This window comes from Eucalyptus grandis, chromosome 8 (assembly GCF_016545825.1).
Source record: "Eucalyptus grandis isolate ANBG69807.140 chromosome 8, ASM1654582v1, whole genome shotgun sequence".
Taxonomy (NCBI): Eukaryota; Viridiplantae; Streptophyta; class Magnoliopsida; order Myrtales; family Myrtaceae; genus Eucalyptus; species Eucalyptus grandis.
In genome coordinates, this window is record NC_052619.1 from 43573484 (window position 1) to 43600158 (window position 26675).

The window sequence follows — 26675 nt, forward strand, 5'->3', positions numbered from 1 at the left end:
ATGTTTGCTTGTTGAATAAATTTTGTATGGGCTAAAACAGTCTCCTAAACAGTGGTATAAACGTTTTGATGTTTTCATGTTTAGTCAAGACTACACAAAAGTTAGATGGATAGTTACATTTACTATAGGAGATTGGAGAATGGTTTTTTGATTTATCTACTTTTATATGTTGATGACATGCTGGTAGCAATTAAGAATATGTCTGATATTGATGTGTTGAAGAGGTAGTTAAATGCTGAATTTGAGATGAAAGATTTAAGTGTTGCAAAGAAAATTTTGGGTTGCAGAAGTTTTACGTTTATCTTAGAAGAAATATATTGAGAAGATTGTTGCACATTTTAATATGCAGTCGGCAAAATTTGTAAGTACATCTTTAGCGAAGTACTTTAAACTTTCAGATAAATTATCACCGCAGACTAAGGAGAAGAAGGATGAGCATATGTCCCGTGTTCCTTATTCTAGTGCCGTGGGTAGTATTATGGTGTGCACTAGACCTAATATTTCACAAGCTATGAGCATGGTTAGTTACTATATGAAGCATCTTGGTAAAGCTCATTGGGAAGTTATGAAGTGGATCCTGAAGTATATTTGAAGGGGACAACATATGTTGGTATAGTGTATCGGAGAGACAACAATGGTAATGAGACCACTAATTTTGTGAATTCGAATCATGCCGGTGACTTGAATGATTGTAGATCTTTAGCGGGGTACGTATTTACGTTAGCATGTGGTGCAGTTAGTTAGAAAGCGTTCTTACAAGATCACATTGCCTTGTTTTCGACTAAGGCAAAGAACATGACACTAACCTTTGTAGCGAATGAGGTGATATGGTTACAAAGTTTGCTCTCGGACTTTGGTTTAGAATAAAAAGTATGCATATACACAGTGATAACAAAAGTGCGATATATTTGGCATATAATCTAGTTTATCACAAGTGAATGAAGCATATCAATATCAGGTACCACTTTATTCGAGATGTTTTAGTTAAGGGTAATGTTATTGTTAAAAAAATTGCTACAACAGATAACCCAGCAGACATGATGACTAAGTCTATTTTTTTAGCGAAGCTCAAGCTCTACTTGAGCTCTATTGACGTCTGTGGAGAGTGAGCGCCCGTCGGGCATTAGGAGAGCATCATGGATGATAAGCACTATAACTTGGCTTCAAATATCGAGCCAATGTGGAGAATTGTTAAACTAATGTCTCGAGTTTGAATTCATATAATGATTTGTTAAACCGAATTTGTTGATAAAGATTTCCCAAGTAGATTTCAAATTGGATGGAGAAGCCCATATTTTCTTGGATTCCTTAAAGCTACACAAAGGAGGAAATAATTTAAAAAGGAATTTTCCCCTTTGGAGTGAAGCTGCCAAAGCCCCCTACACGTAGAGAAGAAATAAAAGATAAAAGGAAAAAGGAAGGCTTCACCTTTATCTACAACGTCCCTCTGCACGTGAAGAATCAAAAGGAGGTCAGCCTAAAGCTGAAAGTTTGACCTGGGCACACACACACAAATGTCTACGCCGAAGAAAGAAGACAAAACATGGTGGGCCTAGGTCAAACTTTAACCTAGGCACATGTATTAAAACATAAACATTATGCATGTTCTTTTTGCCTTTGATTCGGTGAGTTGCTATTGAAACCCCACGTGCCGCACAACGTCAATGTGTGGTAATTTTGTGAAGCTGTTTATTTATAAACCACGATGTGAGAAACGAACAAGAAAAGAAGTTCTTGTTTTCGGCGTTTTGCTTTAAGCTTGAATGTGTGGTAATTGGATGGTCCTAATTTTGATAGATCATTCACAACATTAATGACAAATCACTTGATTATATCCCATGTGTGACTTACGATGTAATTAGCCATTTCATTATGTTGTTCTTCAAGTAATCTTCTCAAGGTAGACACCATGTTTAATGTTGGAAAACATCCCTTAGCTGTTCTTCAATATGATGCCTTGATAGATCAACTTTTTTGCATTGATTTGCTTTTGCTGCTCTCTCAACAGTTGAAGATATAGAATGTGTAGCAATTTCATCTTGTGGCGTTGGATTGTTGATGTTGGCAACATTGTCGGTCTCTTGTTGATTTTTGGTTCATGTCATTGTAATCTCCTCAAATCAACAAAATTTGTCCCATTAGGCATGCCCAAAAAAAGGTTTCATTGGAATTATATTGACAATGAAATACCTTTCATATTATTCAAATGTTCCATTGGAATTGAATCAATGATAAAATACCTTTCAAATATATGTTGATTGATGAGTGAATTTACTAAGGATATGAATGGTCCTTTGTTGATTTTAAACAGGAAAGTAAATAATGAGAAATTTAAAGGTTCGAAGAGTGGTGATAATTATAGCCAACCATTTAAATTGTAGACAAGACAAAGTTAAAGATAAATCTGCCAAAGGGGTTGAATTATATGATTATTTGCGAGTTTTACAAAGAGTATGATGTGGCTATTTAAAGCCTACATTTGACATGAACAAATAGTTATTGAATTTTAAAAAAAAATGACATCCTAATCATATCTACAAAATAAATAATTTCATAATCCTATTTACAGTTGCATGAAGTACAACAATAGTTATCCACGAGAAGTTACAAAAATCCCGAAATAGTTGCAATAAACATAGGATACGTTTGGTTCAGTTTTCCCAAAGGGTTATTAGCCTTCAAAGCCCCTTAGGAAAATACTGAGGTGTTTGGCAAGCATTCGAAGTAACTTTCGGCCAAATGTTGATTTCAAGAATGCTAAAAATCCAAAGCCACTCCTACCAACATTTCAAAGTAGCATTTGCAGGATGCTTTGGAATGTTAGGACTAGGATTATAATTTTTTTTTTCCTTCTTAAATATCCCTCACTAATTTTTTAGTTTTATGATTTTATCCCTTATGTAACTATTCATCTTCTTTGTTAGTCTTTAATATGGTTTGCATGAGGTATGGCGAAGCTAGATTTGGCCGACGAAAAGCTAATGAGGGTCGTGTGACCTAGGCAATCGTCGCTAGAGGTTGCCCGACCTTGAGCTACCATCGCCTAGGTCTCATGACCCCTAGCAACCCTTGCTTGAGGTGGGGTGACCCTAGGCTATGGTCACCTAGGTCACATGATCCGCATGAGACCTAGGCAAGGATTGCCTGTGTTGTGCAAACTTAGGTGGCCCTCTCCTAGGATCATAGGATTGTTGTCGAGAATCGCTTGAGGTTGGGTGACCTCAAGTGCCCCTTGCCTAGGTCTCATGACCGTTGCTAGAGGTTTATTCTCAAGGTTGGGAAACCTCAATCGATAGCTATTGGCGCCAAATCTGGCTCACCAGCAATGTAAGCCCTTCGCCGGAGCTAGCGAGAGCTATCGAAGGGTTTTGAGTTTTTTTGATAAAAAAAAAGTAAAAATATAAATAATTTAGCCAAAACCCATTGCAAAAGTCTTTTTACTAAACACTACTTGAATTCAAAGTGGCTTTGCAAATAGTTTCTACCAAACACAATTCACATTTCTCTAAAGGGCTTGGACTTTTAGCATTTGCATTACACCTAAAATCCATTCCCAAAATTAAATCAAACTCAACCAAAATCACCCAACAGTTACATCTTTACGTTGGTTGCCCTTTGTTGATGACTTCCTTAGTTGTCTTCAAGTTATCAATTGTTCTTTTCAGGAATGACTTTTGTCAGTTGTCAATTACAATTAAAAGTTGGTTAATTTTGGTTGTTAACAACAACTTTGGTTAATAAGCCAAATAAGGGATTCTTTGCAGTTTAATAATTTGGGAACCAAAAGGTTATCCCCTATGACTAATTCATGCACACCAATTTGCTATCAATGGCTAAATTAAATCTTAATCCTATACTTCTCTCATGCCACTCTTTTTGCTCTTTTTCATGTCAAATTACACTAAAATTGGTATGTTGGTTTTTTCTTGACCAAGCACGAGAGGAAGTAGCATTTCAATGTTGCTCTCACTCAACCTACTCCCACTTTCAATTTTTTGTTAAAAAAAGAAACCTTTTTTTTAATTAATTATTTTGCCTTTAATTTTATGCGATTGACTAGAAAACTTACGTTTATATGTTGTGCTTTATCGACATATCGGTTAATCTTATGTTCATTTGAGGTCCTTCAAGTCATTTATATGCTTCTAAAAATATCAAGTAAAAAAAAGTGAATTCCTTTAAGGGTTAATATCCTGAAAAATCCCAAACTAGTACACTCGTGACAAATTTACCTCAAATTAACTTTTTTACCATAAAAATCCCAAACTGATATGCCTTTGACAAATTTACCCCAGACTAATATATTTGTGATAAATTTACCCTTTGTTAGTTTTCGTTAAATTTTACTGTCAAATTATTAATTTAAATGACACATGACAATTGACGATGTACTAGTTTATGATTTTATTCTTTGTTTATCACTGTTATATTTTTTTTTGATTTTTTGTGATATTAATCCAATTTAACGGGGTATATTTGTCCCAAATATATTAGTTTGGGATTTTAGAGATCGAAGAAATTAATTTAGGGTAAATTTATCATAAATGTACTAGTTTGGAGTTTTTTTACGATTAATTGAGGTAAACTTATCACATGTATACCAATTTTGGGTTTTTCATGATTAAAAATTTAGTTTGTGGTAAATTTGTCACATGTATATCAATTTAAAGTTTTTTAGGGTATTAACCCTTCTTTTAATGGAAAGTAGGTCATTATTATCTAGCTATTTCCAATATGTGAATTATCATTTTAAGCAAGCTGTATTTTGAACTTCTTTTTTGATATCTCACTTATCACTAAATTTTCGTTCAAGTTAAGAAACAAAGAAGAGTATATGTTCGATGCATATTCACACGGTTTTGCTAACAAAGATGAAAATTATGATTTTCGTACTTATACATTAATGATTGGATATTGTAAAGTACCAGACATTTTACAGGCAAAATAAGAATAATTTCATGTGTTGCTATTCTTGTCGTACTAAAGGCATGAGTATATCACTAACCACACCGCTTTGGTTGCGGCTCATCGGCACCCTGCTTCTTTAAATACGTCATACTGGTTTGGAATCGCACGAGAATTATCGAGAGTGACCAACGTCCTAACCACCTTAGGGAGGTTCACCCAAAATTGTTCATACATTCATCCGAGAAGGCGGCCCACACAAACGACACCAGAAGACGTTCAGAATATCGAATTTTCCAGGATGGTAACAATTTGTTGGGCGATAAAGCGTTGGCATGTTCTAATTCCACTTCAGATCGCAAGTATGTGCGAAGAAGCTGAGCATCTTGCGATTCTATGTAACACTTTTCGTGCCGATTTGATACTGATTCTTGTAACTCCATAACAGGCAAATGGCGCAAGCAGAGAACCCAATTGCTTTATGCCATCTCTGCCTGTTGTTAGATGCCCTGAGAAGTTCTTCCATTGTCGCTCAAGTTATACCATTTCCTTATATCTATTGGATGCGAATCTCCTTTAGCCCATCTTTATCTATGTCGATGCCAATTTCAGCCAATTATAGAACGTGTTATCAACCCAGAAAAATTTCATTGTACGTGCCTGTGTTTTTAACCTTTTTGTGTTCGTTTGATTCTTTGAAGAATTTCATGCCAAGATCATGGGGAATATGTTCTTTGCTCATTCGGGATTCTGAGGCTTCTCATATTCTCTTCTTTTGGAAATTTCGATGCAAAAACAACAAATAAACAAGGACCCTCACTCTGTTGTAACGCGGAGCCCGCATTTGACTCCTAAGCTTCGGCTTTTGGTAGTTCTCTTAGGCTCGGTGTGACGACTCGTTGCTTTTCTGCATTTCGTCCTTCGGAAGTCGAGTAAGATTGCTCCTCAGACTCGACTCGACCTCCTTGATCCTTATCCTTTCCCCACAGCAGCAAGTACAGCCCGATAATGACAATGACTGCCCCGATTATGCTGATGATGATGCCACAAATTGATCGTCAGATAAATTGATAGAAAAGAGTTGAACAAAATACTCGAAGTACGGTCAGTTTAGAATTACCTGCCCAAGTAGAGCTTCTCGCCGAGGACGAAATATGCTAGCATGGCGACTAAAATCGTCGAGAGTGGGTTGAACATGGTGACAAACACTGGTCCCTTCTCTTCGGTGCACCACAGCTGAATGAAGATGATTAAACCTGAGCAAACCACTCCCTGAGGCACAAGAGATCCATGAATTTACAAATCGAGTCCAACGGTACGTTGCTAGACAATCATTTGGTTGGTCAGTGAATAGATCTGCTTAGCACTTACACCATATAAGGTGGACCAAAAATCTATGTTAAATCCGATTGTCCAAGCAGCTCGTTTATGCTCGACAATCACTGTGAAGACTGCCGATTGCGCTCCACCGACAAAGCTCATCCATGTAGTCAAGGAAAGCTGTGCCGGGTATCTCTTTAACGTGTATGCCTACAATTCAGAGGACAAAATGAGCTATTATATACTGCAAAATGTATCTTTCTGGTTGATAAAACATTTCATCATGTAGATCATTTTCCTCAAAAGAGCGCTCGCTGGATTATAATACAGTGAATGGTCATTGATTGTAGCTACCGCAGATTTCTTAGTTGTTTCCAAAGGGCAGTCTCACAAAATTTGCTGATGACTACTCATTCACTTGTTAATAAATCACTAATTCATTGTTTCGATTTCAACTGCAAAGTCTGTCACTTTGTGTTTGCTTTTGAATTGATGAGAGGTTTCTGAATCAGGTCAAGACCTGCATGATGTACCATATTGACCATGTGACGCAGCTCGCAATGGTGAGGACCGAGCCCTTCAACCAGTCCTCCCGGACACTGGTGTTGCCTCCAATATGGATCAGAGGATGCCACAAGTTCCTCATGATTGGGCCTTTGTACAATGTCATCGTTGTCACACCCGCCAAGGAGACTAACGTCCCGAGGGCTTTCGCCATCCCTCGAGGGTTTCGGAGGTTGAGAACCTCCAACCTGCAATTTTTTATTAAGACAGCAAACTATATATCATTAGCCTCCTGTTATGTTCAATTAGTGCCTCAAATTTGGCTGCTTTTTGTCTACCTGAGCGCAATGGCAATGACAAAAGTCAAGGAAGCTATGGTATTCACCATTGACGCAAGAAACGTTGGGGATGTGTATCTCAAACTTGCGAAATACATGTTTAGCGTCAGTCCGACTCTGTAAAGATTCAAAAACCATTGATATTAGCCAGCTTGCAGATGATTTTTAGGCAACAAGCTGAATTGCTAATGAAAGATTACTTTGAGAGGCAATCTTACCCCAAGAGGGACAGGATGAAGATCTCCACAAACAGAGACACCGTTAGCTGTGGCCTTGTTTTTCTGCAGCAGAAGACAATATCGCCATCAGCACACGTCTTAAGTTCAAATAGACAGTCAATTTGAATGTTCACTGAACTGTTCCGCAAATGATTTGCTCAATTGAGAACTCAAGAGTGCTAACATGGGTCGAGAAAATAGTTTCCAATATCAGATTTTCTTATATGCACCACAGAGGAAGGAGCAAATCTTAAGGCGCTTATGAAATGGTCCGAAGCATTCGTGCTTGGGCATTCACAGTCCGGGCCACAAAAATATGTGCTGCATCAAAAGCATTAGAGAAGAGCCGTTGGTACATGACATCATGCTCCATGAGTTGAAATTGATGGATGCCATAGAATCTAAATTGGAGGAAATTGAAGATACAGGGGAACAAGAGTCGATGAGGGAATTCTCAAGAATCTTTCCTCACGGGACTTATGTGATAGTTTTACGTGTACAGCTGCTTTTAGACAGCGAAAGACCGCCTGAAGTTCAACATATAGCGCGGACGTTCCCCAGGAAGTTTAAATCAAGACACGATAGTGTACCAAAATTAAGCAAAAACACATCAAACATGAGTCTCTGCATGTACACATTTACCTTTCGAGAAAATAGGCAAATGGGAGCATAACAAAGCCGGCCACGATGTGCCGATAGGTTATGTACACATGAGGGTTCATCCCGTGGTTGAACGAAGCTTCAGTTATGAAGTACAGGAAGGTGTAACCTATCTGAGTCAGAATCATGAGCAAATGCGGTTTGAACTTCCGGTACAAGTTACAACAGGCCAACGATGCCATCTCGGCTCTCTCGTCCCCTCTTTAAGCAAGCTGACAGAAGGTTGAATGCATGATCGCTCTATTCTTATAGAGGATCAAGGATGCTTCAGGCTGCAATTCGTATCGCATACAATATGCAGAATCATGTTCTCTGTCACGTCCCCCTAGTGCAAATGACACAGCTCCCTGACCGCCTTTCAAAGTAGATATGCAATTAAGCACATCAGCAGAATTATTCTCTTATTTGTTTTGAGTAAACGATATGAACCCGTGGGGTGAAGTTATCTTTTTCTATAGGTGAGGACGAGAGAGAGACAGCCCCCACATGCTGTATGGAATATATTGGTGCCTTTTGTATATTCTATCTATTTATATACTTAAATACTAAACTCCAAGAAGTTTGATCTTTCACTGTGGTTAGGATGTCCCGAAACGAGGCAAATGTACGATCGAACCGATGCTTGAAGTTGTCAAAAACGAGCTCCTCGTGCTGCAATTTCATATAGAAAAGCACAGTTTATTAGCCTTTAGATGGCTCTTCTTGTCCACTCCCAGGACAGAAAGCCTTTTATGTTATCAACGCTGACTCTTTTGCAAGGTCACCTCGGGTCCAAGGTTTTGGGTTTATCGTGTGTCAATCCCCATCAGCTGTTGTTGTATGCGAATGGACTGATGAGTTCACGACAATCTCTGCCGGAAATAGTCGCGGAATCTGACCATCGTAATCATCTAATCTTAATATTAAAACATGATAAGATGGTGTTTTCTGGGTAAGAAACATGGGAAAACAAGAAAACCTCAGTCAAGTAAATGACAGAGTGAACGCTCGTTTCTGAAATTATACGAGCAAGAAACCTTAATTGAATGAGCAGCACGCCCCCGATTTGCCACGTTTCATTCCAAATTTTAGGAACACAAGCTCTTCGAGAGGTGGTTTAGTTTCTATTTAATCAAGAGGATTTTGACCAGTGACTAATCAGCCATGATCTAAGATCGCCGCTGTTTGAAGATTTTCAAAATGGTGTCATAAATAATTTTTTTAAGCAAATGTGTTATCGAGAGTGCTGTTGAGAAAATTGAAGTTCATTCTTTTCAACTATTAATATAGATAAGAATAGGAGGAAAATAATTTTATAATTTCTGTGTGCATCATAATTAAGAGTATACGAGGTATTTATAGATTTTATAAGATAATTCTCTAGGTGAGTTCAATCACGATCAAGCATGCTCAATCAAGGATATGCACAATTAAGGGTAATATTGATAATCTCCTAATTGGTTCAAACATGCTAACCTAAGAGATATGTTGCACAAGGAAGAAATCTTTAAATTATTTGTGACATCTCCTCAAACTCATGATATAGAAGAAGTCAACTTAATTTGAAAACAATATAAAACAGAGAAAAAAAAAAAAAAAACAGGTGGATATGCCTTAGTGGATACATTAGACATGTGATTGACCATTAAAGTAAAAACAAGACAAGTAATGTCACAAAACTTGTGATACGGTATAAAATGACAATCTATTTCACTATGTTTGGTGTACTCATTGATAAACATCATTGTAATACATTTAGCACCTCAGTCAATGCAATAAGTAACTGTCCAACAATTAAGAAGGACTCCTTCGTCTTCTATTTTTTCCCCTTTATCTTTTGTTAACTATGGCAATCACAGTAATTCCGATGTTGTATCAACGAGTACAATATTTTGTGACGATGGTCCGGCATGCATATATTGGTTGATGAGTGCGATGTCGGCGGGGTTGGCGGTCGATTTTGCTGGTGGTGGCATTCGATTCAATTGTGGTGGTGATTGAGAGTGTTGCCATCGCAATTGGAGGCTGCGATTAGCTGAGGTGGAGGGTGGGTGCCAATGAGCATGGGACAATTGAGGTGTATGTCCTCTTTCAGAGAGAGAGAGAGAGAGAGGACGTGTAGATATCGTGATGTATAATTTAACAAGTTATCGCAATTAGAGTTTATGTCAACTAACACCTTTGAAACATTTAATGGAAGGATGAGTTGACTAAATTAAATTAACAAAATTTTTAGAGACCGCATTCAACAATAAGTAAAAGTTGAAGAACTACTCGTGACGTTGCCCAATATAGGATTTTACCTAATAATATCTATGACAAATGATGAAGCTGAAAAAAATGGTTAATACCTAGATACACAGCAAGTGGGTAGATACATACACAACTGTCAATGTGATGATAAATATGTTCTGTGACTCGACTAACAGTAAATTCGGCAAATAGATAACTCATTACAGAGTAGAACGATGAGAGATAAATTCATTAGGGTTTCTCATTTTTGAGCTGAGATTTCGTCAGAACCCATCAATCCAACCTTTGTTTCTCCAAAATGGAGAAGAATCATTTTGGTGGTTGCGTCAGGAGAATATCTGTCTTGAGACAATGAAAGGAAGAATCTTATCACTAAATTCAAACATTGATTTTTTGGGCTTAATTTGATAGATAATATTCTTATTCCCATAGCAGGTGATCTTCCACACAACAGTACTCCGTCCCGGAATGTGATGCCATTTTGGTTGCTGTACAATCAGATTAAATTAAGCAGATTCTCTTCAATTCCTGCTGGCTCTCGCCAGAATCTAGAAAGCAGTTTTGATGCTTGAAGCTATACTTTGGACAAGTAAATAAATCCTTTATGAATCCGAAAACGCTTGAATTGGATGTTGGAAAATTAATAACCCACGCCAGTCATTTGCAAAATTCGGTTGATGCATCCTCTTTATTGCCATCAACCGTCGAATTCTATGCCTAGAGACAACCAGTGTCATGAAGGTTTTATTTGCCATAATGTTTGGCTCTAGAAACCCAAACGCCAATCATTTTGTAGAATTCAAACGATATTTCATCTTCATAGCCATCAACCCTTGATTTCTATGTCCAGGAACTCAACTTGTGCCATGACGGCTTTATTCGTCAAAATGTTGGTTGAATAGACTCAAACACCAGTCATTTTGTAGAATTTGCTAGATACTTCATCTTTATAGCTATCAACCATCAATTTCTATGTTTAAAGACTCAACCAATGCCATGTCGATTTTATTCGCCATTGAACCAATACTTTGGACGGTTATATATGCTTACGATGGTACTAATTTGTTCATTAATTATATAATTCAATGTCACCGTTGTACTTTTTAGTGGTAGATGATCAGCTAAGGCCACCATTGTGGCGGGTCGTTACCACTGTCATCAGTCGGTAATATGAATGATGTTGCGTGACACCTCCGATAGTCCGCTTGTAGTTAAAACATTCTACAAGCATTGCAGCTATTTATGTTCTAATTTTTTTTATTTATGAAAAACACTAAAAACATATATTATATTTTACCCAATGACTATTAACTTTTAAAAATATTAAATACATGCATGAGTTGTACCTTTGGACCATATTGCACATTCATATCATGTGAATTATATGCTTTTAATGTATTCCATTCTTTTCATGTCTAAATTCCCTGTTCCGTTTCTTTTCTTTTGTACTGTTTCCTATTGACTTTATGTTTGGATCTTTACATCACCCAATGTTCTCAAGAATCTCCATACGAATAGACTAGCTAAAAGGGTTCCCTCCAATACCCACTCATCACCACCACCACCACCACCACCACCTCTCGTTGCCACTACTTAATATCATATGCATATCCATGGATACATCTATGCATGCATATGTAGAATACATACATGTGATATGACATGGGGGCCATGAAGTGATACTCCCTTTACCTGTAGTGGGGGCTCTGGTCCCCTCCATAATCAATTAGATAGCTACACTCGAGCAGTTAGGTTTGGCCACCAAAATTAACATTTTTATATAAAGAGACCCAAACTATTTTGGTCCCAGATAGTGCCTCCCCTTAAAAGGCTTCCCTAGGATGGTGATTGATTGGACAGCAGTTGAGCGTTATCCCTGTTCTTGCTGTACTATATTCTTGGTAAGTAGTTTCTTCCTTTTTGGTTTTGGGCCCTGTTATTGGCAGACTGAGTTAGTTGGTCCTAATACTGTACTGTAATAAGAGAAATGGCTCTCATAATTGCGGAGCAAAATCGCCAATATCGCCGTCATGAGCGCCGCAGGGTCGCAAATTTCCGCGAGAAACCGATTGGCTCACTGGTAAATTCATCAAAAAGTCGGTCGCTCCAACCAAATTCTGTCAAATTGCGCCACCTCTTTTTCCGTCGCTTACGATTTTAGTGAAGGACCACTAGGTTCGGACTTTGAAAAACCCATGCCCTTAGCAAGTCGGCCAACGTGCAGACGTGCCGAGAAATTGATGCGCAGGCACAGTCGACATCAACCTTGAACAATCAATTAGGAATTCTTTGCGGACCGAATTCGCGAACTCGTGATAGAGATTTTGGGGAGTCGCTTTCTCAACAGTTGCAGAGTGTTGCCTTTACGGAATGAGAAAGCATCAAGGAAGAGTGACGATACAGAGATCATTATGAACCAAATGGAATACTTTAGATGACGGAAAGGTGGAAAGGTTTTGCCCCACATTTTGCTTTTTAACAGAACATGCCCCAATGAATCATCCAATCCTCTCAAAACAAGCATTGCTAGAATTCTGTGCCACTTTAGCCGGTTTACACTTCCTTTTCTTCATCATCGCGGCGTGGCCATCTATAAGCTTTAACTTTATGAGGTTGATGAGATAATTCTTGCTTTCACACCAAGTGATTAGAGATGCAGATTTGACGCATACCCCTTTTTTTTTTATAGATGAAGAGCATGTTCTAATCATCAAAGTGCTTTTCAATGTGAAGTGTGAAGATGGAAAAACTCATGAATCTTGTATTGCTGTGCTAGTTTGTTTCCTTTTGACACCAGAATGAGATCAAAATTCGTCAACAGAACAAGGGCGACTTTCTGTACGGAGAATGTATCACGGAACCCTATACAAAATCAAGAATGTATCTAACCTGAAGCCAATAGCCACAGCATGATCAGAGACGATGTGCCGATGGCTATCCAGCTCATGTATGCTAATGCCACCGCGAATTGGTATTTTAGGCATTCGGCCCTGAAATTGCAACTGCCCAAGTCATTGAAGTACAATACCGTGATGCCAGCCGAGGAAGAAGCTGCGGCGAGAGATAACGTTGCTGTGACCTGTTTGATAATTATTAAAATGTTGAGTCATTCTGAGGAATGGAGTAATTCTAAGATTTAAAGTAATTTTTGAGAAGGTTAATAAGAGGCTGACCCAGTCTCCCACCACAAAGAGGCTTACAAGCACGGGACCGTGTAGCACCTTCTTTTTAAAGATCGCATATGCATCTAGAATCGCGAGGCCGAAGCTCCAGACTAATTGCAAACCCATCGAAGCAATCAAGTAGCTGAAGAAGGAACTCAAAATTAGCACATTTTGATTACACAGCCAAGATCAATAGACTGCGCTTCACTTATAACCACATATTATCTCTGTGAAGTTTTGAAGAATCATATTACAAAGAAAACGGCCCTAATAGAAAATTCAGAAACAAAACAAACCAAAGGAAGGGGAAAAGAACAACCCGACCAATGACTGAGCATTAGTTCTTTGCTCCTATAGCAGACAGAGGCCAAATGCAAATTGTATGAGAATTTAAAAGCAAGAACAGTCCAGTATATCAAATAAGATTTCAAACAATGATCAAGTATAACACATTGAACTGCAGATTGCAGAAAACGTCTCCTACACAACCTATCAACCAGGATGGGAGAATGGAGGCCTTTCCAACCAGACTTCCCATACCTTAATGATCAACTATAGCTTGACGAATATCAGCCCATTGCAATGCTTAATTGGATGTAGTGCGTAAACATACATGAAAAACTTCATTCTCAGTAACAGGATACACTTCCTCTTACATTGCCATCTCCATTACCAGAATTGCTTCTAAGACTAACACATTCCCATGTCAAAAAGTCTACAATCAGAGAATCAGATTATAAAGGTTTCTTGCCTATCAATGAGGATAATGGAAAAAGTCTTCCTCAGCAAATGACACTGATCGGAATAAGTCCCGTGCTATTGCTTAATTCCAATACTGAGAAGATGGATAGAATAAGAATGTTCACCTCATCAATCACCTCAGTATATTATAGGACGAACATTTTGGTTTCTTGCTTTCTCCCCTTTCCTAACACAGGCAATCTGATCCATTTCCCACTCATCTAGCCATGCTAGTAAAAAAATTTCTCCCTTCCATTGGTAGATAAAAAAGAAAAATAAAAAGAGAAGAAGATTCTGATGCACCTCTTGGAGTGCCTCTACGAAATGAAGGAACAAACAATCCAAGCCTCTGGCGATGTGGTCCTTTTGCGTTCTTGATTTAACCCATTTGAACCGAATTTCTGAGTAACTAAAACTTGCCAACAAATCAGATAGTCAAGTTTCCCCTCAAGTGCCAACTTATATGAGTTTCCTCTCGAACTCATGTTGAGCCCATCTTCGTGATTCTCGCAACAAAATTATATTTCGATCCCGAGCCTCGACGAGCTCTCTTGCCTCTCAAATTGACTACCCAACAGCCAACGCCTCGCTCCCACCAAAATAAAACAGGAAACTTAAAAGGGAGCAAAATTGAAAAAAGAACCTAGCAGAGCAGAGAGCAATCAATCATCAAAGCATAAAGAATTTCGATATTGATTAAGGCAATTCAACTCCTAGCATACACCCCAATATCATGGACAGAGTCAGGCATTTCGCAGAGAACTACATAGCAGAACATGAATTCAGCATTATACAATGACAAACTCGGGTAAAACAGAACAAGAACAACCAACAACCTTTGATTTCTACAGTACTGTACAAAAAGAGGACACCCAACATACCAGAAAGCCGTGAACTCGAAGAAGCTGTCGGTGGTCGCCATGGACGCAATTGACCCAGCTGCGAAAACAAACTGCGACACCCTCAAAGCGAGCCCGGTCAGAGTCCCGGGCGTCCCAGCAAAATCCCTCATCTCTTTGCCCCCCTTCCACTTCAAACCTGTCGCGTCTGATTCTTGATTTGCAAAAATGAAGACACGTCAATCCCGGTCATCTCAGCCAAGGCAAACCGCTCTTTCAAACCAGTCCCAGCCACCCAATTCAGATCCCAAAGAACTAAACTTTCGGACTTCCCAGGAAGCCTGGAAAGCTGGAGTTTTCGGTGGGAATCAAATCTTGGGTCTGTTGCAGATTTGAGAAGAAAGTAGTTAAAAGGGTGAAGAACACAGCCGGGCAACAACAGTGGATAGAGAGATAGAGAGAGAGAAAGAGAGAGAGAGAGGAATTGGCATTAAAATTAGGACAAGCGGAACATCGGAAGATGGACTTTTCGTTTCTTTACCATGTTCATGTCTTTTTGCGGGCAGCAAAGACTTTATCAATTATGGAAAAGGGGAGGAAGGAATGGGCTGAATTCGAGGCAACGATCTGAAGTGTCAAGTGGTGCGACCAGATTTGGCGTGCCGCAGCCTTCCAGCCCCAAACTCAACTGCGACTGCTCATAACATAAAACAAGTAAAATCGCACCTACTCCTCTCCCACGCTTCGAGGGGGCGCGTGTTGCGGAAACATCTTGGGCTTTGGCCTTTTTTTCTCAGGGTGTGTCTGTCCTTTGAACAAGAAGCAAAGTACCCGTAGCAAAGTCTTCTATAACTCCAGTAACATTTCAAGAATGCGTGGGTTATATTCTAAGATCCCATAAGAAAAATGGTTAATATTATGAAAACTTTTCAAAATGATACAATTGTGACAAATTTATCTTCCGTTAATTTTAGTTAAATACTATTGTTATATTATTGAGTTTGATGATACGTAACAATTGACGAATGTATTAATTTAGAGTTTTACCCTCCGTTTATTATATGTGCATTAGTTTATAGTTTTTTGTGATATTAATCTAATTAATTCGTTACAAATGTAACAGTTTAGGGTTTTTGATGGTTAAAGAATTAGTTTAGAGTAAATTTATCACGGATGTAATGGTTTAAGATATTTAGTGAGCAAAAAATTAATTTATGATAAATTTATCACAAGTGCGCCTGTTTATAGTTTTTCGTGGTATTCATCCTAAGAAGAAACACTAACTTTATACGATTTTCATATTGCAACTATAGTTTTGTCCAAGTGTTTGCCACATCGTCCCTACAGTAGGCGCAAGATCTTCTCAGTGAGCACCAAGGATTGGGATATTCAATTATTTCGATTGTACCCATTTTCCTTATATGCTTTTCCTTTTATCACGAGATATAGTGAAGTGCAGAGTTCAGTTAATACAGAATGGGGACTCTTGTATGATCAAATAATGAAGGCCTACACGCAAAGCTTTTATGGGCAGATGAAATAATTTGGCAAATTTTCCGAAGCGTATAGGAAAAGGAAATCACATTATAGATCGGGACCGCGCCGTTGCCACTTTCCCTCAGGATTCTTCACCGTCACGACATCGACGCCGCTTGAATGAGAGAGAAGAGGAGGAGAGGAAGAAATTAGTGGTGGTTGTGAGTCATCACTGTTGGTGGTAAAAACAGCAACAAACAACGATGGCGAAGGTCCGCGGCAATTTCCGCAAAGGGAAACTAGGACGGGGCCCATCTCTCGAGCCCACGTCCATTTCAGTGTTTCCTTTTCTTTTGATTCGCTTTTTCTGTGACATTTAGATTAATATCACAAAAAAACTCTAAACTATATATATTGTGATATAAATCCCTTGAACTTTTTTGTATCACTAAGAACCCTAAACTTGCATATTGTGACAAAAATATCCAAATTTTTTACTAGCTTGACAAATAGACCTTGAATAGAACTAATGTAAATAGTGTATGATAAATTTAAGTTTTTTCATGACACAAAATCTCACATTGAGCAAGCTTAAGGTATTGAAGGGGGAATCTCCGAATTAGATGAAAAGGGAGCGTGAGGTATTGAACTCGGGAGACCACGCCATTTTCAATTTCCACGCAAAGAGGGCCATCGTCTCTCCTCCCTTGGAAGTCTTCACCGTGATGATATGGACACCACTTCGTGAGAGAGAGAGAGAGAGAGAGAGAGAGAAGAAGAAGACTGGTGCTGGTTGTGCGGACGTGAATGATCAGTGCTAGTGATAAGAACAGTATAAGGGACACGGACAATGGATGTCCACGACAACCTCAGCGAAGGGAAACTACGACCACACCTTTCTCTCGGACCTTATCCCCTTCAAGTTTTTCCCTTCTGTTTTGCTTCACTTAGTTTGTGAGTTTTCTCATTCACTTAATCTCAGACGAAATACTCCTTAAAATGTCAGAAATTGTCATGCCATGAGCCTTAATAGCACTATCAGAGATATCAAATTTGAAAGTATAGATTTAGAGATCTGATGTGCATAAACTGCGAGTTAAAGGGACCGAAATATTCATGTATCCAAGATTTGAAAATATAGCACTTACGGAAATAACTAATGACAAGGAGGGTTATATTTTTCGATCACCAGCCTTATCCATCAAGTGATAAATAGCACTTAAATGTCTTCTTCTTTTTTTCAGACAATGTTTTGAGGTCAATGAAAATAGCACGAAATTATAGTATTTGATGAAATAATGAGGTAAATAATCTGATCTTCACCATGACGATTAATTTCTTTTGCCTCTTGATTCTCTATCCTGGCTTCTAATTACAGCCTACAAGGCAGGTTGGGCTTCTGATTACCATCATTGTATCTAATTATTGTGAGAATATTTATTTTTGTGCCTGCAAACCTCCTTCCGGGGAGTTGCCCAGAGGAAATCTAAGTTCAAACTTATCAACATATCCAATTGAACTCATATTTATTCAAAAGTTTAAATCAATAAGTTATAGACCAACTAGAATATATTAGTTGCTCTACACTATATCAACTTTTTGGATGCGAGATTTTTCTAATATAACTCATACACATATGCATCTTAACAATCCACAAGTTATCACATAAAATTTTAGAACCAATCTAATCTTACATTGCAATGTCTAGCTTGGCAATCTGAACGGTGCAAGAGCCGATGTGCCATCGAGCCCCTTCGAGTAATAGTGCGTCATGAACTCTCCCAGGGTGATTTCACGGTACAAAGCCGGCCTATCTTCCGACAATAGCTCCTTTATCGGCCCGTATATCTTCGACTTTGGATCTTCATAAAGAGTAAAGAAGCAGGCGATGGATAACCTCGGGCCAACATCTTTCGACAGCACTCGGTGCTCGACACTCTTGAAAATGTCGTTCGACATAAGCTGCCAGAAAACAAGCAGACATATAAGTGGACCGATAGAGCCTCTTTCATCTCTGCCTTGCGTTTCTTCCTAATTCTAGCCAAAGATCAATAGAAGGCAAATCCCGAAAGAAACACGCTACGGTAGTATTAAGAGCGGGATCGAGAGCATGCCTGGAGTAGATCTCCAATGTTGACAACTAGAGCGCCTGCGACCGTAGGGACATCAACCCATTGATCCTGGTAATAAACTTGAAGCCCGCCGATGTCGTCTTGTAGAAGGATCGTGAAAAAATCGGGATCTGAATGACTGGCAGTGCCCAAAGTCAGATCGGGCTCGGGGCAAGCTGGGTAGTAGTGATAGAGAAGAGCATGCCCTTTAGCAGAGTCCATGTTGACGAGGTAGTCCGGCTTGAGGCCAAGCGCTTCCGATAGCAATTCGAGCAGAGCAATCCCTACTGCCTTCACTTGCTTAGAGTATTCCATTATCGCGTCTCTGGATAGGTTTCAGGTACCAAAAATTTAAACATGGTTTGGATAGGACGAGAGAGACTCTATTTCAGTCCAAGCTGCAAGCCACTGAGATAGAATCTATGGAGGATTACCTGCAAACAAGAGGCAACTCCTCAGGATCAAGCGGCTCGGGTTCCATGAGGCAGAATAAAGTGTCCCTCCATGTCGCATACGTCGTCTTGTACAGGTCAAAATTGCACGAGAAATTCACCCTCCTCTTGCCATCCCGACCATAGTACTCGGCCTTCACCTCCTTCGGCAGCTCGTGGAAGGAACGTGCCGCATCGAACGCCCCTTCCAATATGCTCTGCGGCACCCCATGGTTCACCACCTGAAAGAAGCCGACCTCACGCGCTGCCTCCAGGACTTGCTCCACCGTCCCTGGCCGATCCGTGGCGAGGTTCTTCAGGTCGATGATGGGGATTTGGATCCTGGCGGCCCCAGATTTGGAATGGTCACAGGCGATCTCTTCAGCTGGCCGGACAAAGATTCTCGGGATTTTGGGGAGGCCGGAATCAGAGAGGCCTTTCACACCTGATTTCGTTTCGTCGAAGTCTTTTAGCTCTTGGTTGCGATTGTAGGTCGATGGAGCGACGCCGGTCGAATCAGTGGCGACCTCCATTTTCGCACCTCGCTTTTGTTAGCTATCAAGCAAGAGGGATAAGTTACAAGTGATAGAGGTCGATGATACACTGTGCACGCTCTGCGCCTAGACCGTATCTTATGCATGTCCCAAGTGAAATCAACGGATGATCTACGAAAGTCAATGCTCTTGATCGGCAATTATCCCTATTTTACTTTCCAAACGCAAGTGAGACACATCCGACGTCCCTTTCGAATCCTCTTGAACATTGGGACAGATCATCAATAGACAACATCCTTGTATGGACGAAACTCCGACCGGCCATTCCTCCTTTGAAAACTTACTGCCGAAAGGTAGTTGAGATGATCCATCGATATGGCCAAGGAGGTGTCTTCCATCACGGAAATAGTGATGTGAGACTGAGCTACAGCCAAGCACAGATGATCCTTCCTCTCTACGTTTTACCAATGCGACTATAAAGGAACGCATGGCGGACTCTTTATTGGGTGGTTGAATAAAGCGCACTCCCAGTTTGTCACGTCACTTTGCTGCAAATGACTTTTACGGACATCGAGTTACTAGGGTTGCTCAAGTACATTCATCAAGCGTGTGTTCACTTTACTTTCATGACATTTAATCACTAGTCCGGACATCACAGGCATTCAAAATTACCTTCCTCCAGCTTAAAACTCGAGTTCCACATCATGCATGTGCATTATCCTTATAAATCACCGGAAAGATTATCCAAAAAACTCTAAACTTTTTATACGACGATCAATTTAGTTTTAAATCTTTCAATTGTATTAATTTAACCATAAACACTTTAATGATTAGCCATTTTAGTCATTTTGGCAAATTTTGAGCAGAAATTATTGACGTTAGACTTGATATTGCGGGCGTAACATGAACAATTCTTGCATTTTTTTTTTTTGTCTTTTCTTTTCTTTTCTTTATGTTTATTTTTTTTTCCCTATTTTCCTTTGCTACTTATAAGCAAGGGCCACCCTCATGGCCTCTGATGAGGGCTTGCCTAGGGCCACCTAGGCAAGGGTTGCCATTGCTAGATCTGGCGAGAGCTCGACCCTCACGATCTCTAGCAAGGGCACGCTTGGTTGAGCCTCGACCCTCACAGCCTCTAGTGACGGCATCATAGCTCTTGCCCATGGCCGGCGACCTTTGTCAACCATCACCATGGTCCTGGTTGGAGGAGGTGACGCGGGAGCATCCGACTTAGCTCCATCAGCCCACTCAGTACCATCATTACTCGTTCAAGCCAAGATAAAATTTGGGTAAAACGTGCTACAATGGGTCAACATTGAAATTTCCAACTAAAACAATACTGAACCATTCTTACCGAAGTTATCGGTATGATATATTGGTCATTGATTTCTTGGTACACTTTAGTAGTTGCTAATCTTGAAGTTGCTCAACAACATATCGATGGGAGGCAATTCTAAACAACTTCCTTGGTTATTTGATGAAATCTTAGGATACTTATCTTTTGGTCAAGATGGGAGTACGAATTTTGCAAGGTTGAAGAATTAAGAATGCAAGTTCCTGTGCCATTAAATACATCTCTATTTTCCTAGGAGTCTTTATTGTTATGTAAAGTTTTAAGAGTCAAAGTTCTAAGTTCCTAGGTTTTTAATGTTAGGCTAGTTCCCATGTCTATTTATTATTTGTCTATTTCCTAAGTTGAGTTCCTCCCATAAATAGTGGGAGCCTCTCCATTGTAATGCAAGCGATTTTGATAAATGAAAATACGTGAGATTTTCTCTATGTGAGTGAATTATATTCAAAGAGTGGATAACTCTTATTTCAGTCTCTTTATTCTTGGAGAGTAGATTACTCCTCAGTGGTGAGCCAAGAAGCCCTTTCTCCTTGACTGTTGGATTTTCCTTTATGCCATGGTGGTGAGCTTCTCTTATCCCAAAATCATTTATCCTTAGTGGGTGGTTTGTCCTTCAAGCCTTGGTGGTGAACTTCATTAATCTTGATTCTCATCCATTGTCGATGGTGTGTCCTTTATACCTTGGTGGAGATTGTCATCTATCCTTGCGTTTTGCATTTCACCCTTCAACATCTTCCCCATATATCTCTTTCCATACATTTAACCCCTATAAGTCCCCATTCTCGGGATCACTTGCGCACACACGCATCGGGAGGAAATAGGAAAAAAGGAAAAAAAAAAAAAAGGATAGTAAAGAGAAGGAAAAAGAGAAAAAAAAAGTTATCCATGTTAATGTTAGTCGTGTCGTGTAGGACAGCAAAAGTCCAAGTAAGTGATTTCTAGTTAAAACTAACGATAAGAACTATATTCGCAGATTGTTGAAAGGATTAAAATTAAATTGACATAATTTAAAGATTGAGGATTGGATTCGTCACCGTAAAACAAATTTAGAATTTTGTGAATAATTTTTGGCAAATGACCACTAGAGCATTGACTTGTGAGCTACAATGAATACCCAACGTGCCTCGGAGAGGGGAATTTTACGGCCAGTGAGTTAGTTCAGTGCTCGTTGTTGCCCAAATATCCCATTATTGGCCAAAAAAAAATCGTTGCGACTTGAACAAAATCTAAAAAAATATAATTTAAGCCCGTGATCACTCAGTCAAGTCCTTCATATTTGTTTATTTTCTGATTAGAATACCGTGATATCAATATATCATTTATATCTAATGGCAACACTCGCTCCAAACCATTTCAAGTACGGTTATAAAATGAAATTTCTAGATGATAAATTGAGTGTTGAAATATCCAACATCGTCTATTTATGGGTTTACATACTCTTTATATACATACATGACATTCAATCCACCTATTAGTTTAAACTTTTGCGTGTGATTTTTAACATAATATTAGAGTTGAGTTCTCTTAATTTACTTCGCACGTAAATTCACACCATTCATCAAATTTCATGTGTTATTCTTAATTGATGGTTAATATTAAAATTCAATATATTTTGATGGCAATGTCATTTTCTCAAAAATAGAAATATAAACTAATAGTTTATTCACGGGGTTTGCGTGCATAAACTAATATTTGTAGCTAAAATAGATTGTTTTAAATCACAATCTGCCTTCGTTCTTAATAGTCACAAAGAGAGGTCAACCGCCATCCATTGTTTTCATTTGATTGAAAATAAAAGCAATTAGCACATCTTACACATCAAACATCTAAATATGGTCATCAAAATACATATGGCACGTCATTATTGGTTGACAATTCCACGTAACGGTGTATGCATATACACATCGTGCCACATGATGCAATTGCGTCTGTTCATACCATCTTTACAGGGATGTATTAGATAAGATTATAGATTTTATCGACTAAAAAATGTATAACTCTCTTGTCCTAAATCATGCGTAAATGCTGGCGATATATAGTCAAAATTAGCCGGAAAGACTACATTAGCAAATTGTCAAAATGTTAGGATTGTATTTTCTACCATTCAAATAGATAAATAAATAAGAACACTACTCAATATGTATAACTCTTATTCAATAATTGTTAGAAACATCATATATCAATCACATTTATGCTAAAAGATATTTCAATTGGTGATGTTCTCTTTTGATGAATATTCAAATTACATTCCAATTAATAATTATTCAAGTTTATGTTAAATTATTCTTTAGGAATATTAATATTAAGGGTTGCGCTTTTTTTAACTCCTCCTTTGACTTAGAGATCTCATTTCTTTTGTGTTTTGATCATACTATCATTTGTGGTGCCCAACTACCCATCACTTTTGGTACAAATCTTGGCACCACCCATCACTTTTGGTACAAATCTTTCAAAGTGATCATTTTCTTCTTCTTCTTCTTCACTGGTGACCTCCCCAACGAGCCCTTTTTCTTTGCCACACGCAGGCAGTGAAATAATTGACCACATTGTTGACGATACCAATACAACAAACCACATTAATCTTGAAGCAAAAGACGTGCACTATGGCAGGAACAGTTAGCTCTACCTCATGACTATAGCCTAATTTTAGGTATAAGAGGCATCCTTCAACCTCCGCTCTAGCTTTAAACCAAACACCCACAATCTTGAGAAAGCGAAAGAATTTGGTTTCCATTGTTGTCAAAGAAAATAGATTACATCAACACCTCTTGAGATCAAACAACTAAATTAAGCATATCCTACATCATTATTTCCTACAAGTTAATTAAAGAGAAGCAGTGACGGCATCCCAAAAATAATGAGGAAGGACTTATGGAAACCATAGTAAGAAACTAAATTCAGAGGGAGCACAAGTCTATAAAACCCAAGTATGCTATAGAGTACAAAGCAACTGCACAATTAATTAATTTTTTTACACTGTTTTGAAGCACACTATGCTCTAAATGCAGAATTGAAACACAAGATCAAAACATGTCCATGACCAAAAACTCAAATTCACTTTTAAGAAAAGATATCAAGAAGCACTCTATAGTGACCAGAGTGAGCATGATTCGAGGCCAAGAAAACTAAAAAGGAAAAAAGAAAAGCTTTCGCTGTGATCTACCATCGATAGCGAATGAGGAGGGTGCAAATTATTAAAGCAAGCAATTCTTTTGGGGATTGCAAATGCATGAAATTTGTGGAAGAAGGAGTGGGAGGCCTAGAAAGAAGAAAATGGCATGTAAGAGAGAAAACAAAGAGACAATTTGCAAGTAGAGAACTAAGACGTCAAAGGTGTGAAAGGAAAGAAAGAAAAAGGAAAGTGGGATACGCAAGGAAAAAAAGGAAAAAATAAAAAGAGTTTTTTTTAATCGGTCTTAATATTAATTAGGTTAGACAATTACGTTTTTATTATCTAAGTAATACCCTCTAATTAATGTATAAAGAAGTGGGAGAGTATGGAGAATGTGTTTGGTTTAGCATTCTCAAGGGGCTTTCAGCCTCCAAAGCCCCTTGAGGAAGTGCTGGACTGTTTGACAATCATTTTAAAATAACTTTTAAATGAAAGTCAATATTGGGAATGCTGAAAGCTCTAATGCTAGTATGGACTAACTTTGAGCTTTCAAAGCATTTGGTTAAATGCTAAAACTTATTTTTTTCTTCCAAACATATCCTCACTCATTCTTCAATTTTTGATTTTGCCCTCGTTATTATTTTTTTAAAATGCCAAGATAATGCTAAAAATCAAATATATATAAATGCTAAAAAAAATTAAATATATTTTGGTCTTTTTTAAAATTATTTATATATTTGATTTTTTTTTTAGCATATATATTTGATTTTTTTAGTATTATTGTCAAAATTTATATTTAAAAAGTTGCATACATTACTTTTTTCAATTTTAAACAATTAAAAATTTAAAAATTCTGATGAAGGGTTTGGTCTTTTTTTTTTTTTATAAAAAAATTACATATATGTATTTGATATTTTAGCATTATTTTCAAATTTATATTTAAAAAGTTGCATACATTATTTTTTCAATTTTAAACAAATAAAAATTCAAAAAAATTTCGACGAAGGATGTGGTCTTTTTTTTTTAAAAAAAAATTATATATATGTAATTATTATTTTTAGCATTATTGTGAAAATTTATATTTAAAAAGCTGCATACATCATTTTTTTTTTCAATTTTAAGAAAGTAAAAATTAAAAAATTCCAGTGAAGGGTTTGGTCTTTTTAAAAAAGAATTATTTATGTATTCGATTTTTTAATATTATTGTCAACATTTATATTTAAAAAGTTGTATACATTTTTTTTTCAATTTTAAACAAATAAAATTAAAAAACTAATATTAATTACCCAAAGAGCTTGTCAAATGTGTTTTCTACCAAATAGCATTTCTCTCAAAATTACTTCTCAAAGCATAGTTTACCAAACGAATTTTGCATTTGCCTAAAGTCCTTTAGGCTAAACTGCTTTGCATTTTCTCAATAGATTTTCAAAATGCTGAATCAAACGCACCCGGAGCTTCGTGATTAAATTGGCTCAACCACAAAACTCCATTCTACCCGACTTTTTCATCATCATCATCATCATCATCATCATCATCCTCACTAGTTTTCAAACCCGTGGTACTTTTCCATACAACAAATATAAACATAAGGAATCACATTTGGAATCTCCACAATCAATACATTATATTAACTATGGATGTATCTGTCTTTAGCTCACTTCACTTCACTTCAACTTAATAGGATTGGATTCTTATTTTGGTGGAGAAAAGATGGAATATACGCCTATTTACCTTGCTAAGTCGCCCAATTAGATAGATCAATATCCATTATTGTCTCCCATTATGCTGTAGTACTTAACAGAAAGTAGTAAAGTACTACCTATGGAGGAGTAATGAAAGAGTTTAACCGATAAGTTTGTAGATCGAAAAAGCCAAAAAGTTGTGAGGCTCACAAAACTGGTTGAAGAATGAATTGAACTTCGATCCTTTTCATTAGCTCCACGAACATGTAAAATACATATGTGCACATATGATCAATTAACACTAAAGTCACGGAAAAATGCAGTTGCCGTGCAATAATATGAGATGAAACACAAGATCAAAACATTTCCATGACCAAAAACTCAAATTCACTTTTAAGAAAAGATATCAAGAAGCACTCCATAGCGACCAAAGTGAGCATGATTTGAGGCCAAGAAAACTAAAAAGGAAAAAAGAAAAGCTTTTGCAAAAACCTACCACCGATAGCGAATGAGGAGGGCGCAAATTATTAAAGCAAGCTATTCTTTTGGGGATTGCAAATGCATGAGATTTGTGGAAGGAGTAAGAGGCCTAGAAAGAAGAAAATGGCATGTAAGAGAGAAAGGGAAAATGCCAAAAAAGTCCAAACCTTTTGTTTTTGTGCCGATTTAGTCATAAACATTTTTTTTTGTGCCAATTTAGTCCTAAACATTTTTACATTGTGTCAATTCAGTCGTTTCCAACCAATTTTGACTGGATTTTGCTGACCGGACATCGCCGATCGTCATGGCCTGATTGACCGCGTGGACAACTTTTTAATAAAATTTTAATATTTTTGAAATTTTAATATTTTTTTTAATATTTTTCTTTTTTTTTTTTTTTTTTCTTCCCTCTTCTTCCTCCAACCGGTCATTGGACCTTGGCGACCGGCAGAGGCGATGGCCAACAAGGTCGAGGTCGACCTCACCGGCCACCTCGCCGGTGGCCGTGAGGGCGGCCTCGCACCGGGCGGTGAGGGCAAGCCCCGCTAGCTCGGCACGAGGCCATCTCTCCCCACTTTGTTCCCCGATCCCAATCTCGCTCTAGAAATTTCCTCCCT

General features: G+C 38.1%; 3 protein-coding genes across 4 annotated transcripts; all 3 read right to left on the minus strand.

Annotated features, from left to right (window-relative positions):
* Positions 1-5640: 5640 nt before the first annotated feature.
* Positions 5641-8144, minus strand: LOC104414525 (WAT1-related protein At5g07050). The gene is made up of 7 exons (XM_010025672.3): positions 7928-8144; positions 7286-7348; positions 7068-7184; positions 6746-6977; positions 6277-6435; positions 6026-6177; positions 5641-5937 (listed from the first exon to the last, which is right to left on the minus strand). The coding sequence occupies exons 1-7, from the start codon at positions 8125-8127 to the stop codon at positions 5757-5759; spliced, it is 1104 nt and encodes a 367-aa protein (XP_010023974.2). The 5' UTR covers positions 8128-8144; the 3' UTR covers positions 5641-5756.
* Positions 8145-12912: 4768 nt separating this feature from the next.
* Positions 12913-15612, minus strand: LOC104414526 (CASP-like protein 5B3). 2 transcript variants are annotated; one of them, XM_010025674.3, is made up of 4 exons: positions 15463-15612; positions 14964-15302; positions 13351-13483; positions 12913-13256 (listed from the first exon to the last, which is right to left on the minus strand). In XM_010025674.3, the coding sequence occupies exons 2-4, from the start codon at positions 15092-15094 to the stop codon at positions 13062-13064; spliced, it is 459 nt and encodes a 152-aa protein (XP_010023976.2). In that variant the 5' UTR covers positions 15095-15302; positions 15463-15612; the 3' UTR covers positions 12913-13061. The 2 variants fall into 2 exon arrangements, with proteins under 2 accessions (XP_010023976.2, XP_039154649.1); XM_039298715.1 differs by having other exon boundaries at positions 14964-15600.
* Positions 15613-17946: 2334 nt separating this feature from the next.
* LOC104414528 (1-aminocyclopropane-1-carboxylate oxidase homolog 1) lies at positions 17947-19620 on the minus strand. Its single transcript, XM_010025677.3, has 3 exons — positions 18943-19620; positions 18512-18833; positions 17947-18359 (listed from the first exon to the last, which is right to left on the minus strand). Exons 1-3 carry the CDS (start codon positions 19470-19472, stop codon positions 18102-18104), a joined length of 1110 nt encoding a protein of 369 aa, XP_010023979.2. The 5' UTR covers positions 19473-19620; the 3' UTR covers positions 17947-18101.
* Positions 19621-26675: the final 7055 nt, after the last annotated feature.

Bases quoted from the DNA above. Each gene is read 5' to 3' on its own strand.
- LOC104414525 (XM_010025672.3), bottom strand. From the start codon at position 8,127: ATGGCATCGTTGGCCTGTTGTAACTTGTACCGGAAGTTCAAACCGCAT. The intron at 7,349-7,927 runs GTAAATGTGTAC...CTTCTGCTGCAG, and splicing joins TTTGCCTATTTTCTCGAAAG to AAAAACAAGGCCACAGCTAA. The intron at 6,436-6,745 runs GTCTTGACCTGA...TCTGAATTGTAG, and splicing joins CAATATGGTACATCATGCAG to GCATACACGTTAAAGAGATA.
- LOC104414526 (XM_010025674.3), bottom strand. From the start codon at position 15,094: ATGAGGGATTTTGCTGGGACGCCCGGGACTCTGACCGGGCTCGCTTTG. The intron at 13,484-14,963 runs GTATGTTGGGTG...TTCCTTCTTCAG, and splicing joins TTCGAGTTCACGGCTTTCTG to CTACTTGATTGCTTCGATGG. The intron at 13,257-13,350 runs GTCAGCCTCTTA...ATTATCAAACAG, and splicing joins TCTTTGTGGTGGGAGACTGG to GTCACAGCAACGTTATCTCT.
- LOC104414528 (XM_010025677.3), bottom strand. From the start codon at position 19,472: ATGGAGGTCGCCACTGATTCGACCGGCGTCGCTCCATCGACCTACAAT. The intron at 18,834-18,942 runs GTAATCCTCCAT...AAACCTATCCAG, and splicing joins GAGTTGCCTCTTGTTTGCAG to AGACGCGATAATGGAATACT. The intron at 18,360-18,511 runs GCATGCTCTCGA...GTTTTCTGGCAG, and splicing joins ACATTGGAGATCTACTCCAG to CTTATGTCGAACGACATTTT.